This window comes from Mustelus asterias, chromosome 19 (genome assembly GCF_964213995.1).
Source record: "Mustelus asterias chromosome 19, sMusAst1.hap1.1, whole genome shotgun sequence".
NCBI lineage: Eukaryota > Metazoa > Chordata > Chondrichthyes > Carcharhiniformes > Triakidae > Mustelus > Mustelus asterias.
Window position 1 is genome coordinate 10,100,271 of NC_135819.1, and position 12,174 is coordinate 10,112,444.

The 12,174-nt window shown below is 47.9% G+C and overlaps 1 protein-coding gene across 3 annotated transcripts in view; it reads left to right on the plus strand.

The window, feature by feature from the left end:
- Positions 1–11,592, plus strand: part of LOC144507529 (uncharacterized) — a 34,378-nt gene extending 22,786 nt beyond the window's left edge. For 2 of the 3 annotated variants that reach the window (XM_078234663.1, XM_078234662.1), the window contains exons 8-9: positions 1,905–1,961; positions 8,970–9,405. In XM_078234663.1, coding sequence (XP_078090789.1) covers positions 1,905–1,961; positions 8,970–8,995 — 83 coding nt within the window. In that variant the 3' untranslated portion in view covers positions 8,996–9,405. Of the gene's footprint in view, positions 1–673; positions 731–1,904; positions 1,962–8,969 lie in introns of all 3 variants that reach the window. The other variant, XM_078234660.1, reaches the window with a different exon arrangement.
- The last annotated feature ends 582 nt before the right edge of the window (positions 11,593–12,174 follow it).

Genomic DNA, 12,174 nt, shown 5'->3' on the forward strand with positions numbered 1-12,174 from the left:
ACTCCCTCAGCACTGACCCTCTGACAGTGCGGCACTCCCTCAGTACTGACCTTCTGACAATGTGGCACTCCCTCAGTACTGACCCTCTGACAGTGCGGCACTCCCTCAGTACAGACCCTCTGACAGTGCGGCACTCCCTCAGTACTGACCCTCTGACAGTGCGGCACTCCCTCAGTACTGACCTTCTGACAGTGCGACACTCCCTCAGTACTGACCCTCTGACAGTGCGGCACTCCCTCAGTACTGACTCTCTGACAGTGCGGCACTCCCTCCGTACTGACCCTCTGACAGTGCAGCACTCCCTCAGTACTGACCCTCTGACAGTGCGGCACTCCTCAGCACTGACCCTGTGACAGTGCGGCACTCCCTCAGCACTGACCCTCCGACAGTGCGGCACTCCCTCAATACTGACCCTCTGATAGTGCGGCACTCCCTCAGTACTGACCCTCTGACAGTGCGGCACTCCCTCGGTACTGACCCTCTGACAGTGCGGCACTCCCTCAATACTGACCCTCTGACAGTGTGGCACTCCCTCAATACTGACCCTCTGATAGTGCGGCACTCCCTCAGTACTGACCCTCTGACAGTGCGGCACTCGCTCAGTACCTGAAATGCTAGTAGCTGCAGTGTGTTTACACAGGATAACGCTGCGTATTCCATTGTTACCTTTCAGAATTGCCAACCACATCAAACGCAGAAGAATCTATTGTGACCCGCAGTGTTGCTGCCGGTGAGTTTCTATCCGCATTACCTTTCATAATGGAGCTGTTTAATTTAATATCGTTATGGAACGTGAGCCTCAAAATACAGAATGATGATTTTTTAGTTAAGTCATGGACCGTTCCCGCATCAGGTTTGTAAGCAGTGTTTCAGAGTCAATGAATCAATGTACGGGTGGCACGGTGGCACAGTGGGTTAGCACTGCTGCCTCACAGCGCCAGGGACCCGGGTTCGATTTCCAGCTTTCGTCACTGTCAGTGTGGAGTTTGCACTTTCTCCCTGTGTCTGCGTGGGTTTCCTCCGGGTGCTCCGGTTTCCTCCCAGTCGGAAAGACGTGCTGGTTAGGGTGCATTGGCCATGCTAAATTCTCCCTCAGTGTTACCCGAACAGGCGCCGGAGTGTGGCGACGAGGGGATTTTCACAGTAACTTGAATTGTATTAAGAATCTACTGATGACGATGAAACCATTGTCGATTGTCGGAAAAACCCATTTGGTCCTTTAGGGAAGGAAATCTGCCGTCCTTACCTGGTCTGGCCTACATGTGACTCCAGAGCCACAGCAATGTGGTTGATCCTGAAATGACCCAGCAAGCCATTCAGTTATAGGACACTTTGGAATCATAGAGAAATCAAGTTATAGAATCCCTACAGTGCAGAAGGAGGCCATTCGGCCCCTCGAGCTAGAACCGAACACAATCCCACACAGGGCCTGTACCCGTAACCCCCATATATTTAGTCCAATCCTCCTCAGTACTGACCCTCTGACAGTGCGGCTCTCCCTCAGTACTGACCCTCTGACAGTGCGGCTCTCCCTCAGTACTAACCCTCTGACAGTGCGGCACTCCTTCAGTACTGACTCTCTGACAGTGCGGCACTCCCTCAGCACTGACCCTCTGACAGTGCGGCACTCCCTCAGTACTGACTTTCTGACAGTGCAGCACTCCCTCAGTCCTGACCCTCTGACAGTGCGGCACTCCCTCAATACTGACTCTCTGACAGTGCAGCACTCCCTCAGTACAGACCCTCTGACAGTGCGGCACTCCCTCAGTACTGACCCTCTGACAGTGCGGCGCTCCCTCAGTACTGACCCTCTGACAGTGCGGCACTCACTCAGCACCTAAAATGCTAGTAGCTGCAGTGTGTTTACACAGGATAACGCTGCGTATTCCATTGTTACCTTTCAGAATTGCCAACCACATCAAACGCAGAAGAATCTATTGTGACCTCCAGTGTTGCTGCCGGTGAGTTTCTATCCGCATAACGTTTCAGAATGGAGCTGTTTAATTTGATATCATTATGGAACGTGAGCCTCAAAATACAGAATTATGATTTTTTACTGAAGTCATGGACCGTTCCAGCATCAGGCTTTTAAGCCGGCTGTGGTTCACACTCGATGATCCCTTGTTCTCGAACAAAGATGTACCTTTGCACTTTAGTTTATTTATTAGTGCCATAAGTAAGGCTTACATTAACACTGCAATGAAGTTACTGTGAAAATCCCGTAGTCACCACACTCCGGCGCCTGTTCGGGTACACTAAGGGAGAATTTAGCACGGCCAATGCACCCTAACCAGCATGTCTTTCGGTCTGTGGGAGGAAACTGGAGCACCCGGAGGAAACCCATGCAGACACGGGGAGAACGTGCAGACTGCGCCCAGACAGTGACCCAAGCACCCTAACTCTTTTCCTGAGCTTTAACTCTTAACTGAACATTAACTTCAATTCTTTAACTGCATATAGACACTACTGAGTCAGAATAAACATGGCCAGGATTATCTCTGATGCAGAATCTATCTTCGTGGTCTTCTCTGAAGAAGTTTCTGTAGGGCACACCTCTTACGATGGTTAACCTCTATATTGTTGCCACTGGCAAACAAAGCACTGCAGGGTCTTTTATCTATAAATTACTTGCTTCCAGAAGAGTCTCTGTCATCCAGCCAATCACATGGCTTGAACAGCCAATGAAATTTCTTGCAAACAACGCCATTATGCTTAGTTCAAACTTCATGTCTCACTCATTACTCGCTGCCACCAAGCCTACTCCAGAGTAAACATCTTCCGATATTTAGTCATCAAAGGAAGCCTTCGGCCACAGTTCCCAGATCAGATCCCTGACTAAGAGTAACTTTACGACCTGCATCTGGTTTTGATTATAAATTGAGCAAAAATCCCAGCATGCTTAGCTCTCAGTCAGAGTAGCCATTTTAAAGCCGTATTGCCATTATTGTTGCTAAAATCATTGTTGTAATTGTTCTTCCTCCATCTACAGTGCACCGCTGCCTCACGGCTCCAGGGACCTGGGTTCAATTCTGGCCTTGGGTGACTGTGTTGAGTTTGCACGTTCTCCCCATATCGGCGTGGGTTTCCTCCGGGTGCTCCGGTTTCTTCCCACTGTCCAAAGATGTGCAGGTTAGGTGGATTGGCCATGCTAAATTGCCCCTTAGTGTCCAAAGATGTGCGAGTTTGGTGGATTAGCCATGCTAAATTGCCCCTTAGTGTCCAAAAATGTGCAGGTTAGGGGGATTGGCCTTGTGTGAGGTTACGGGGCAGAGGGTGGGGGAGAGGGCCTGTGTAAGATACTCTGTCCGAGAGTCGATGCAGACTCGATGGGACGAATGGCCTCTTCTGCACTGTCAGGCTCCTATGTTAATCTGTCCCATAGAACCATAGAACCATAGAAAATTACAGCTCAGAAACAGGCCTTTTGGCCCTTCTTGTCTGTGTCGAACCATTTTATGCCCAGTCCCACTGACCTGCACTTGGACCATATCCCTCCACACCCCTCTCATCCATGAACCCGTCCAAGTTTTTCTTAAATGTTAAAAGTGACCCCGCATTTACCACTTTATCCGGCAGCTCATTCCACACTCCCACCACTCTCTGCGTGAAGAAGCCCCCCCTAATATTCCCTTTAAACTTTTCTCCTTTCACCCTTAACCCATGCCCTCTGGTTTTTTTCTCCCCTAGCCTCAGCAGAAAAAGCCTGCTTGCATTCACTCTATCTATACCCATCAAAATCTTATACACCTCTATCAAATCTCCCCTCAATCTTCTACGCTCCAGGGAATAAAGTCCCAACCTATTCAATCTCTCTCTGTAACTCAGCTTCTCAAGTCCCGGCAACATCCTTGTGAACCTTCTCTGCACTCTTTCAATCTTATTTACATCCTTCCTGTAACTAGGTGACCAAAACTGTACACAATACTCCAAATTCGGCCTCACCAATGCCTTATATAACCTTACCATAACACTCCAACTTTTATACTCGATACTCCGATTTATAAAGGCCAATGTACCAAAGGCACTCTTTACAACCCTATCCACCTGTGACGTCACTTTTAGGGAATTCTGTACCTGTATTCCCAGATCCCTCTGTTCAACTGCACTCTTCAGAGTCCTACCATTTACCCTGTACGTTCTTCTTTGGTTTGTCCTTCCAAAGTGCAATATCTCACACTTGTCTGCGTTAAATTCCATTTGCCATTTTTCAGCCCATTTTTCTAGTTGGTCCAAATCCCTCTGCAAGCTTTGAAAACCTTCCTCACTGTCCACTACACCTCCAATCTTTGTATCATCAGCAAACTTGCTGATCCAATTTACCACATTATCATCCAGATCATTGATATAGATGACAAACAACAATGGATCCAACACCGATCCCTGCGGCACACCACGAGTCACAGGCCTCCACTCAGAGAAGCAATCCTCCACAACCACTCTCTGGCTTCTTCCATTGAGCCAGTGTCTTATCCAATTTACTACCTCCCCATGTATACCTAGCGACTGAACCTTCCTAACTAACCTCCCATGAGGGACCTTGTCAAAGGCCTTGCTGAAATCCAGGTGGACAACATCCACTGCCTTCCCTTCATCCACTTTCCTGGTAACCTCCTCGAAAAACTCTAATAGATTGGTCAAACATGACCTACCACGCACAAAGCCATGTTGACTCTCCCTAATAAGTCCCTGTCTATCCATATATTTGTAGATCCTATCCCTTATCACACCTTCCAATAACTTGCCCACCACCGACGTCAAACTTACTGGCTGATAATTTCCCGGATTTCTTTTGGAACCTTTTTTAAACAACGGAACAACATGAGCCACCCTCCAATCATCCGGCACCTCCCCCGTGAATACTGACATTTAAAATATGTCTGCCAGGGCCCCTGCAAGTTCAACACTAGCTTCCCTCAAGGTCCGTGGGAATACCCTGTCCGGTCCTGGGGATTTATCCACTCTGATTTGCCTCAAGACAGCGAGCACCTCCTCCCCTTTAATCTGTAAATCTGTAATCCCCTGGGCTGATCGATTTGTCACGTGTTTGTAACGTTTTCTGTTTTTTTTTAAATGTTCCAAACCCTTCGGTTTACTGTTTGTACCAGACGATGTCCCTGTGAAGTGTTGATTCGAATTCTGTTAGCTCTGTCACTGATGATGTATATTCTGATCCAGTCTGGACCATTGACGGGGGCAGTGGGAGACAAGAATGCATTTGAGCCAAAGCATCACAATGTGACAGCACACTGGGAAACACAGTGTGTTGGGTTTGCAAATCAGTGCAACCCAATCGATGGTGCGACTGCACAGATTAAACATTCAAATGTCCCACAGTACAGTGTCATAGCTCGAGATTCTCTTTAGAAACATAGAAACATAGAAGATAGGAGCAAGAGGAGGCCATTCGGCCCTTCGAGCCTGCTCCGCCGCTCATCACCATCATGGTTGATTGCCCAACTCAATAGCCTAATCCTGTTTTCTCCCCATAACCTTTGATCCCGTTCGCCCCAAGTGCTATATCCAGCCGCCCCTTGAATACATTCAACGTTTTGGCATCAACTACTTCCTGTGGTAATGAATTCCACAGACTCACCACTCTTTGGGTGAAGAAATGTCTCCTCATCTCTGTCCTAAATGGTCTACCCTGAATCCTCAGACTGTGACCCCCTGGTTGTGGACTCCCCCCACCATCGGGAACATCCTCCCCACATCTACCCTGTCTGGTCCTGTTAGAATTTTACAAGTCTCTATGAGATTCCCCCCCCCTCATTCATCTGAACTTCAGTGAAAACGATCCTAACCTCGTCAATCTCTCCTCGTACATCAGTCCCGCCATCCCCGGAATCAGCCTGGTAAACCTTCGCTGCACTCCCTCGAGAGTAAGAACATCCTTCTTCAGAAAAGGAGGCCAAAACTGCATAGGTGTGGCCTCACCTATGTAATGGAAGGGAAGAATTAACTTGCATTTCGTATTGCCGGAAAGAGTGAGACATGTTGCTGAAGACTTTTTGTCTTGCACTCATCAGGACAAATGCAAGAATGCCAAATTTCAAATGATCACCGCCACTTATACCGGAGGAAAAAAGGGTGCTGATTGGTTGGCAAGTTGACTCTGATTGGTTGAGGTGTTGCTATGGGAAACTATCAGCCTCCTTTTCCTCCCGCAGTATGGATTGCTGTGACCCTCTGAAATTTGGCACTCTAGTATTTGTCCTGAGGACTTCACAGGGTGAAAGGTTTTGGTAACTCAATTCAGCAATTTTCAAATTTGTTTAATTAAACCAAACTTGCTCATTTCACAGTCAACAAGTTAAAGTTGATTTATTCGTCACAAGTCAGGCTTACATTAACAGTGCAATGAAGTTACTGTGAAATTCCCCTAGTCGCCACAGTCCAGCACCTGTTCGGGTCAATGCACCCTAACCAGCAAGTCTTTCAGACTGCGGGAGGAAATCGGAGCACCCGGAGGAAACCCACGCAGACACGGGGAGAACGTGCAGACTCCACTCACACAGTGACCCAAACCGGGAATCGAACCCGGGTCCCTGGCGCTGTGAAGCAGCAGTGCTACCCACTGCGCTACCTGGGCCAGAATTTTACCAGCACGCCCAGCCCGATTCTAGGGGCAGGCTCAGCTCGGAGAATAGCATTCTCCGCTGGCCTCAGGCGGGACCCTACGAACCTCGGGCGGACGTGCTGGTAAAATCCGCCCATGAAGTGCAGTCTCTGTTGCTTAAGCCAGTGCAGCAGAGAATTTAGGCTCATTTCTTTAGTCAAGGGAAGTCTTGAGGGTGGTCAGATGAGTTATTTGAAATTATGAAAGCATTGGGTAGGGTGAGTTGTTTGGGGTACCTGACCACAAACCCAAAGGTGTGTAACAAAGTTAGACTAGACCCAAGGGCGAGATTTTCCGCCTGCGCTCGCCCCAAGACCGGAAAATCCTGCCTGGGGTCAATGGACCTTTGCACAGCCCACCCCCCCACCCCCCCCTCCCCCCCCTCCCCCTCCCCTGCTATGATTCCCGTGGTGGGCGGGACAGGAAAATTCCCCCCCAACATTTTTTTCTATTTTTGGTATTAGTGTGAGGATGAAGTGTTTCACTCCAGGTATGATTCTATTGACACACTAGGAAGCTTTTATCAAAGCAAACTTTATTTTAGCAATATAGTTTTACTATAATGAATGAATGAGATTAACTTTTACCAGCTGAAATACTTAAACATGCCAATGTAACAATCGTTAACTGCTAATCTATCTCTATTAGTTCCAATTTAAAATTCCCCTTATAGACTTAAACTCCCCTTCAAAAGCAGTTAGCGACGCACAGGTTTACATTTTTTTGCTTGTTAACAGTCTTAGAGTCTTTGAGCACCTTTGGAGAGAGAGTCAGAGAGAGTCACCTGTCTTCTGACAGATCCAAAACAGCAGCCTCCAGAGAGAGACTCCCATTCCCGGGATTCGTAGTGGGCGAGGGGCAGACCATAAAAAGTTCCATTGACATCGGGCAGGATTTCTGGTTTTGGGACGAGTTCAGATGGAAAATTCTGCCCCTCTTGTTTTCTTTCAGAACCAAGCACAAACTGTCTCCTTTCTCCCTGTGACCTTAGCTCCGTCCATTAACACATGACTGCCTCTGTCAATCAACCTAATCAAAACCCTGCTCTGAAACCCAGGGAAAAACCAAAATGAACAAAAATGCATGAACTCAGATTGAAACAAACACCCCATTGGCTAAAATCAATCATTAGGCTGCATTCTCAGCATGAGAGCAGCCTGGTGCGGACAGGTCGGCACCGTATTAGCAGAGCTGAATTTTAGACATGCCCCTAACTTGAAACATGGTATAAATACATTTCTTAAAGGCACAGTACCATCGCACAGTGTACGCTTCCACTTGTAGGAGAAGCCAAGACATAGATACAAGGTGGTCACTAGTATATCTGACAGACAAACAAAGAGAAATGTCTTTGTTCAGAGGTTGGGTGGGAATGTGGAACTCGCTATCATGGGAAATGGATGAGGCGAATAGCTGAGATGCTTGTGAAGGAAATCTAGGTGAGCACAGAGAGGAATGGGGATGCAAAGATTTTCTGAAAGGTTTCTAATGGTAAAGTGGCCATAGTCCCAGATGACCAGAGGCTGTTCTCACCTTTGAGGGGGAGAGCTGCCTCGTGTTGATTTAACCTGAGGATCTCCACAAACTCAGGTGAGGGGCAAGGTTGAGAAGGCAAATAACCTCAGTCGGGAATTGAAACCACACTATTGGTGTCGCTCTGCAGGGCAAAGTTGAGAAGGTGAAGGGACGGCATGGTGGCACAGTGGTAGGGGTGGCACGGTGGCACAGTGGTTAGCACTGCTGCCTCACAGTGCCAGGGACCCCGGTTCGCTTCTCGGCTTGGGTCACTGTCTGTGTGGAGTCTGCACGTTCTCCCCGTGTCTGCGTGGATTTCCTCCGGGTGCTCCGGTTTCCTTCCACAATCCAAAGATGTGCGGGTTAGGTACATTGGCCATGCTAAATTGCCCCTTAGTGTCCCGGGATGCTTAGGTTAGAGGAATTAGTGGGGTAAATATGTGGGTTACGGGGCTAGGGCCTAGGTAGAATTGTGGTTGGTGCAGACTCAATGGGCCGAATGGCCTCCTTCTGCACTGTAGGGATTCTAAGTGAATTCCTAAGTGAATAATCTCAGCTGATACAGAAACTGAACCCACGTTGCTGGTGTCACAAACTAGCCGACTGAACTGGAGGAGATGGAATTGGGGAGACTGGCGTGGAGTGTAAACACCAGGACAATATAGTTGGGCTGAATGACCTGCTTCTGTACTGCACATTTTGCAATTTGTGCACTGTAAGATCCCATTGGAACAAATGAGAGTGAACAGTGATTGTCAAGACCGCACAGCGCGGTGAAGAAATAGTGCTAATGTTATTGAACCTTGTGTTTAAAAGGGTCCATTGATTCTGTTCCCAGGCCGCTGGTCTTCTGTCAACCAATGATTCTGAGCAACACATTGCTGACTGACTCAAGAGGATTTCGAATGGATCTGCAAGCTGATGCCGCTGAAGATACCAATTGTATGGAGGAAAACTGAAGTCCGCTTTTGTATATCTGTGACATGTACCGACTGGAGGAGAAAACACATCGAGAACCTATCAACCTTCCGTTGGACAGAGCATCTACTCAATGCCTAAGTTTCCAATTCTTCTGAGTCGAAGGAACCAAGCCCGGGGTTGGACCTCCTCTTGATTTAAATTGAGCCCAGCCCACCTTCCAATTCTGCCCAATGGGAGAAGGGCAGTGTAAGGGGCCACAAATCAAAGTCTTTCATGGCCTCCCAATGTTGGTCACTGACTCCTAACCAAAAAGGGGAACACTTCATATTTCCTTGGGTCGCCTCGCTATTGTTCTGGGAGTCTGGGATGGATGGGGGTAAGGGGAGTGGGGCCAGAGAGGAGGGGGCTGGTCATGGGGTCACAGTTCAGCTTGCTAAAACTCCACCGCCAATGCTTCTGCATGCACGGAAAATACGCGGGAATCTCTATCTATTTTGGGGAAGCGGCGGCCTAGTGGTATTATCGCGAGACTATTAATCCAGAAACTCAGCTAAGGTTCTAGGGACCCGGGTTCGAATCCGCGCCACGGCAGATGGTGGAATTTGAATTCAATAAAAAAAATCTGGGATTAAGAATCTACTGATGACCATGAAACCATTGTCGGAAAAACCCATCTGGTTCACTAATGTCCTTTAGGGAAGGAAATCTGCCGTCCTTACCCGGTCTGGCCTACATGTGACTCCAGAGCCGCAGCAATGTGGTCGACTCTTAAAATGTCCTCTTAAATGGGCAAGTGAGACACCCAGTTCAAGGGCAATTGACTACAGGAGTTGGGACGTCTTGTTGAAGTTGTACAAGACATTGGTAAGGCCACACTTGGAATACTGTGTACAGTTCTGCTCACTCTATTATGGAAAGGATATTATTAAACTAGAAAGAGTGCAGAAAAGATTTACTAGGATGCTACCGGGACTTGATGGTTTGAGTTATAAGGAGAGGCTGGATAGACTGGGACTTTTTTCTCTGGAGACTGAGGGGTGATCTTATAGAGGTCTATAAAATAATGAGGGGCACAGATCAGCTAGATAGTCAATATATTTTCCCAAAGATAGGGGAGTCTAAAACGAGAGGGCATAGGTTTAAGGTGAGAGGGGAGAGATACAAAAGGGTCCAGAGGAGCAATTTTTTCACACAGAGGGTGGTGAGTGTCTGGAATGAGCTGCCAGAGGTAGTAGTAGAGGCGGGTATAATTTTGTCTTTTAAAAAGCATTTAGATAGTTACAGGGTAAGATGGGTATAGAGGGATATGGGCCAAACGCGGGCAATTGGGATTAGCTTAAGGGTTTAAAATAAAAAGGGCGGCATGGACAAGTTGGGCCGAAGGGACTGTTTCCATGCTGTAAACCTCTATGACTCTAATTAGGGATGGGCAATAAATGCTGGCCCAGCCAGTGATGCCGATGTCACTTAAATGAAAACAAAATAATACATTGAAGGCAATCACCTTTCCTAATATCTCCATATGCGGCTTAGTTGTCCGATAACAGTCCTGCGAAACGACACGGGATGTTCTATCACACTAAAGGCGCTATATAAATGCAGGTTGTTGTGATGGAGAGCAGTTAAGTTTCAACAGCCCTGGCATCATCTATATCATAGAATTCCTACAGAGAGGGCCATTCAGCCCATCGAGTCTGCATCGACTCACTGACAAGCCCTCTCCCCCATCCTATTCCCGTAACCCCACACACTTAGCATGGCTAATCCACCTTACCTGTACATCTTAGGACACCAAGGGGCAATCTAGCATGGCCGATCCACCTAGAATCATACAATCCCTACAGTGCAGAAGGAGGCCATTCGGCCCATCGAGTCTGCACCGGCCACAATCCCACCCAGGCCCCATCCCCGTAACCCTCCATATTTACCCCGTTAATCCCTCCAACCTTCACACCTTGGGACACTAAGGTGCAATTGAGCATGGCCAATCCACCTAACCAGCACGTCTTTCAGACTGTGGGAGGAAACCGGAGCACCTGGAGGAAACACACGCAGACACGGGGAGGACGTGCAGACTCCGCACAGACAGTGACCCAAGCCGGGAATCGAACCCGGGTCCCTGGCGCTGTGAGGCAGCAGTGCTAACCACTGTGCCGTCCTGCCGCTCTACATTCTGGCAGTTTCCTGACAGTGTTCTCGATTCTCTCGTTAATCACGGGAAATGAAGATTGTTTTGAAGTTGATTTTTTAAAGATCTGACTTGCTGCATCGAAGGCCAGTTTTCTTCACTGTCAAGACTCTGGAAGACTTTGTGATTGACAGGGTGAAGATTGGTTTGGAGAAATGGATATTGACCTATTGGGAAGTGGATGGGGATAACGGATCTTACCGAGGGATTGGGACGTTGTTGTTGGGTTGTTTGATCTGAAGAAAACCATTTTGAATGTGCAATGAAGGGAAAGATGAAACTTAACCGCTAACGGCATTGGCAGTTTCCTGTTAACCTGTATTTATGCTTAACTCATTAAACAATTGGAATGAAATACTCGTTTCTGTTTCGAACATTACAACGCAAACATCTCGCTGATTAAGTCATTTCTTCACAGTTTATTCAGGATCTGACGCTGCACTCACATAGCCACACATTCACTCACTCTCACACACTCACACTCTCACACACACTCACTCTCACACACAGTCACTCACTCACACACACACACACTCACTCTCACACACACACACTCTCACACACACACTCACTCACACACACACTCACACTCTCACACACACTCACTCTCACACACAGTCACTCACTCTCACACACACACACTCACTCTCACACTCACACACACTCACTCACACACACACTCACACACACACTCACACTCTCACACTCTCACACACACTCACTCTCACACACAGTCACTCACTCTCACGCACACACACACTCTCACACACACACTCTCACTCACACACACTCTCACACACACACTCTCACACACACACTCTCACACACACACACACACACTCACACACAGACACACACTCACTCACTCACACACACTCACTCTCACACACAGACACACACTCACTCACTCACACACACTCACTCTCACACACAC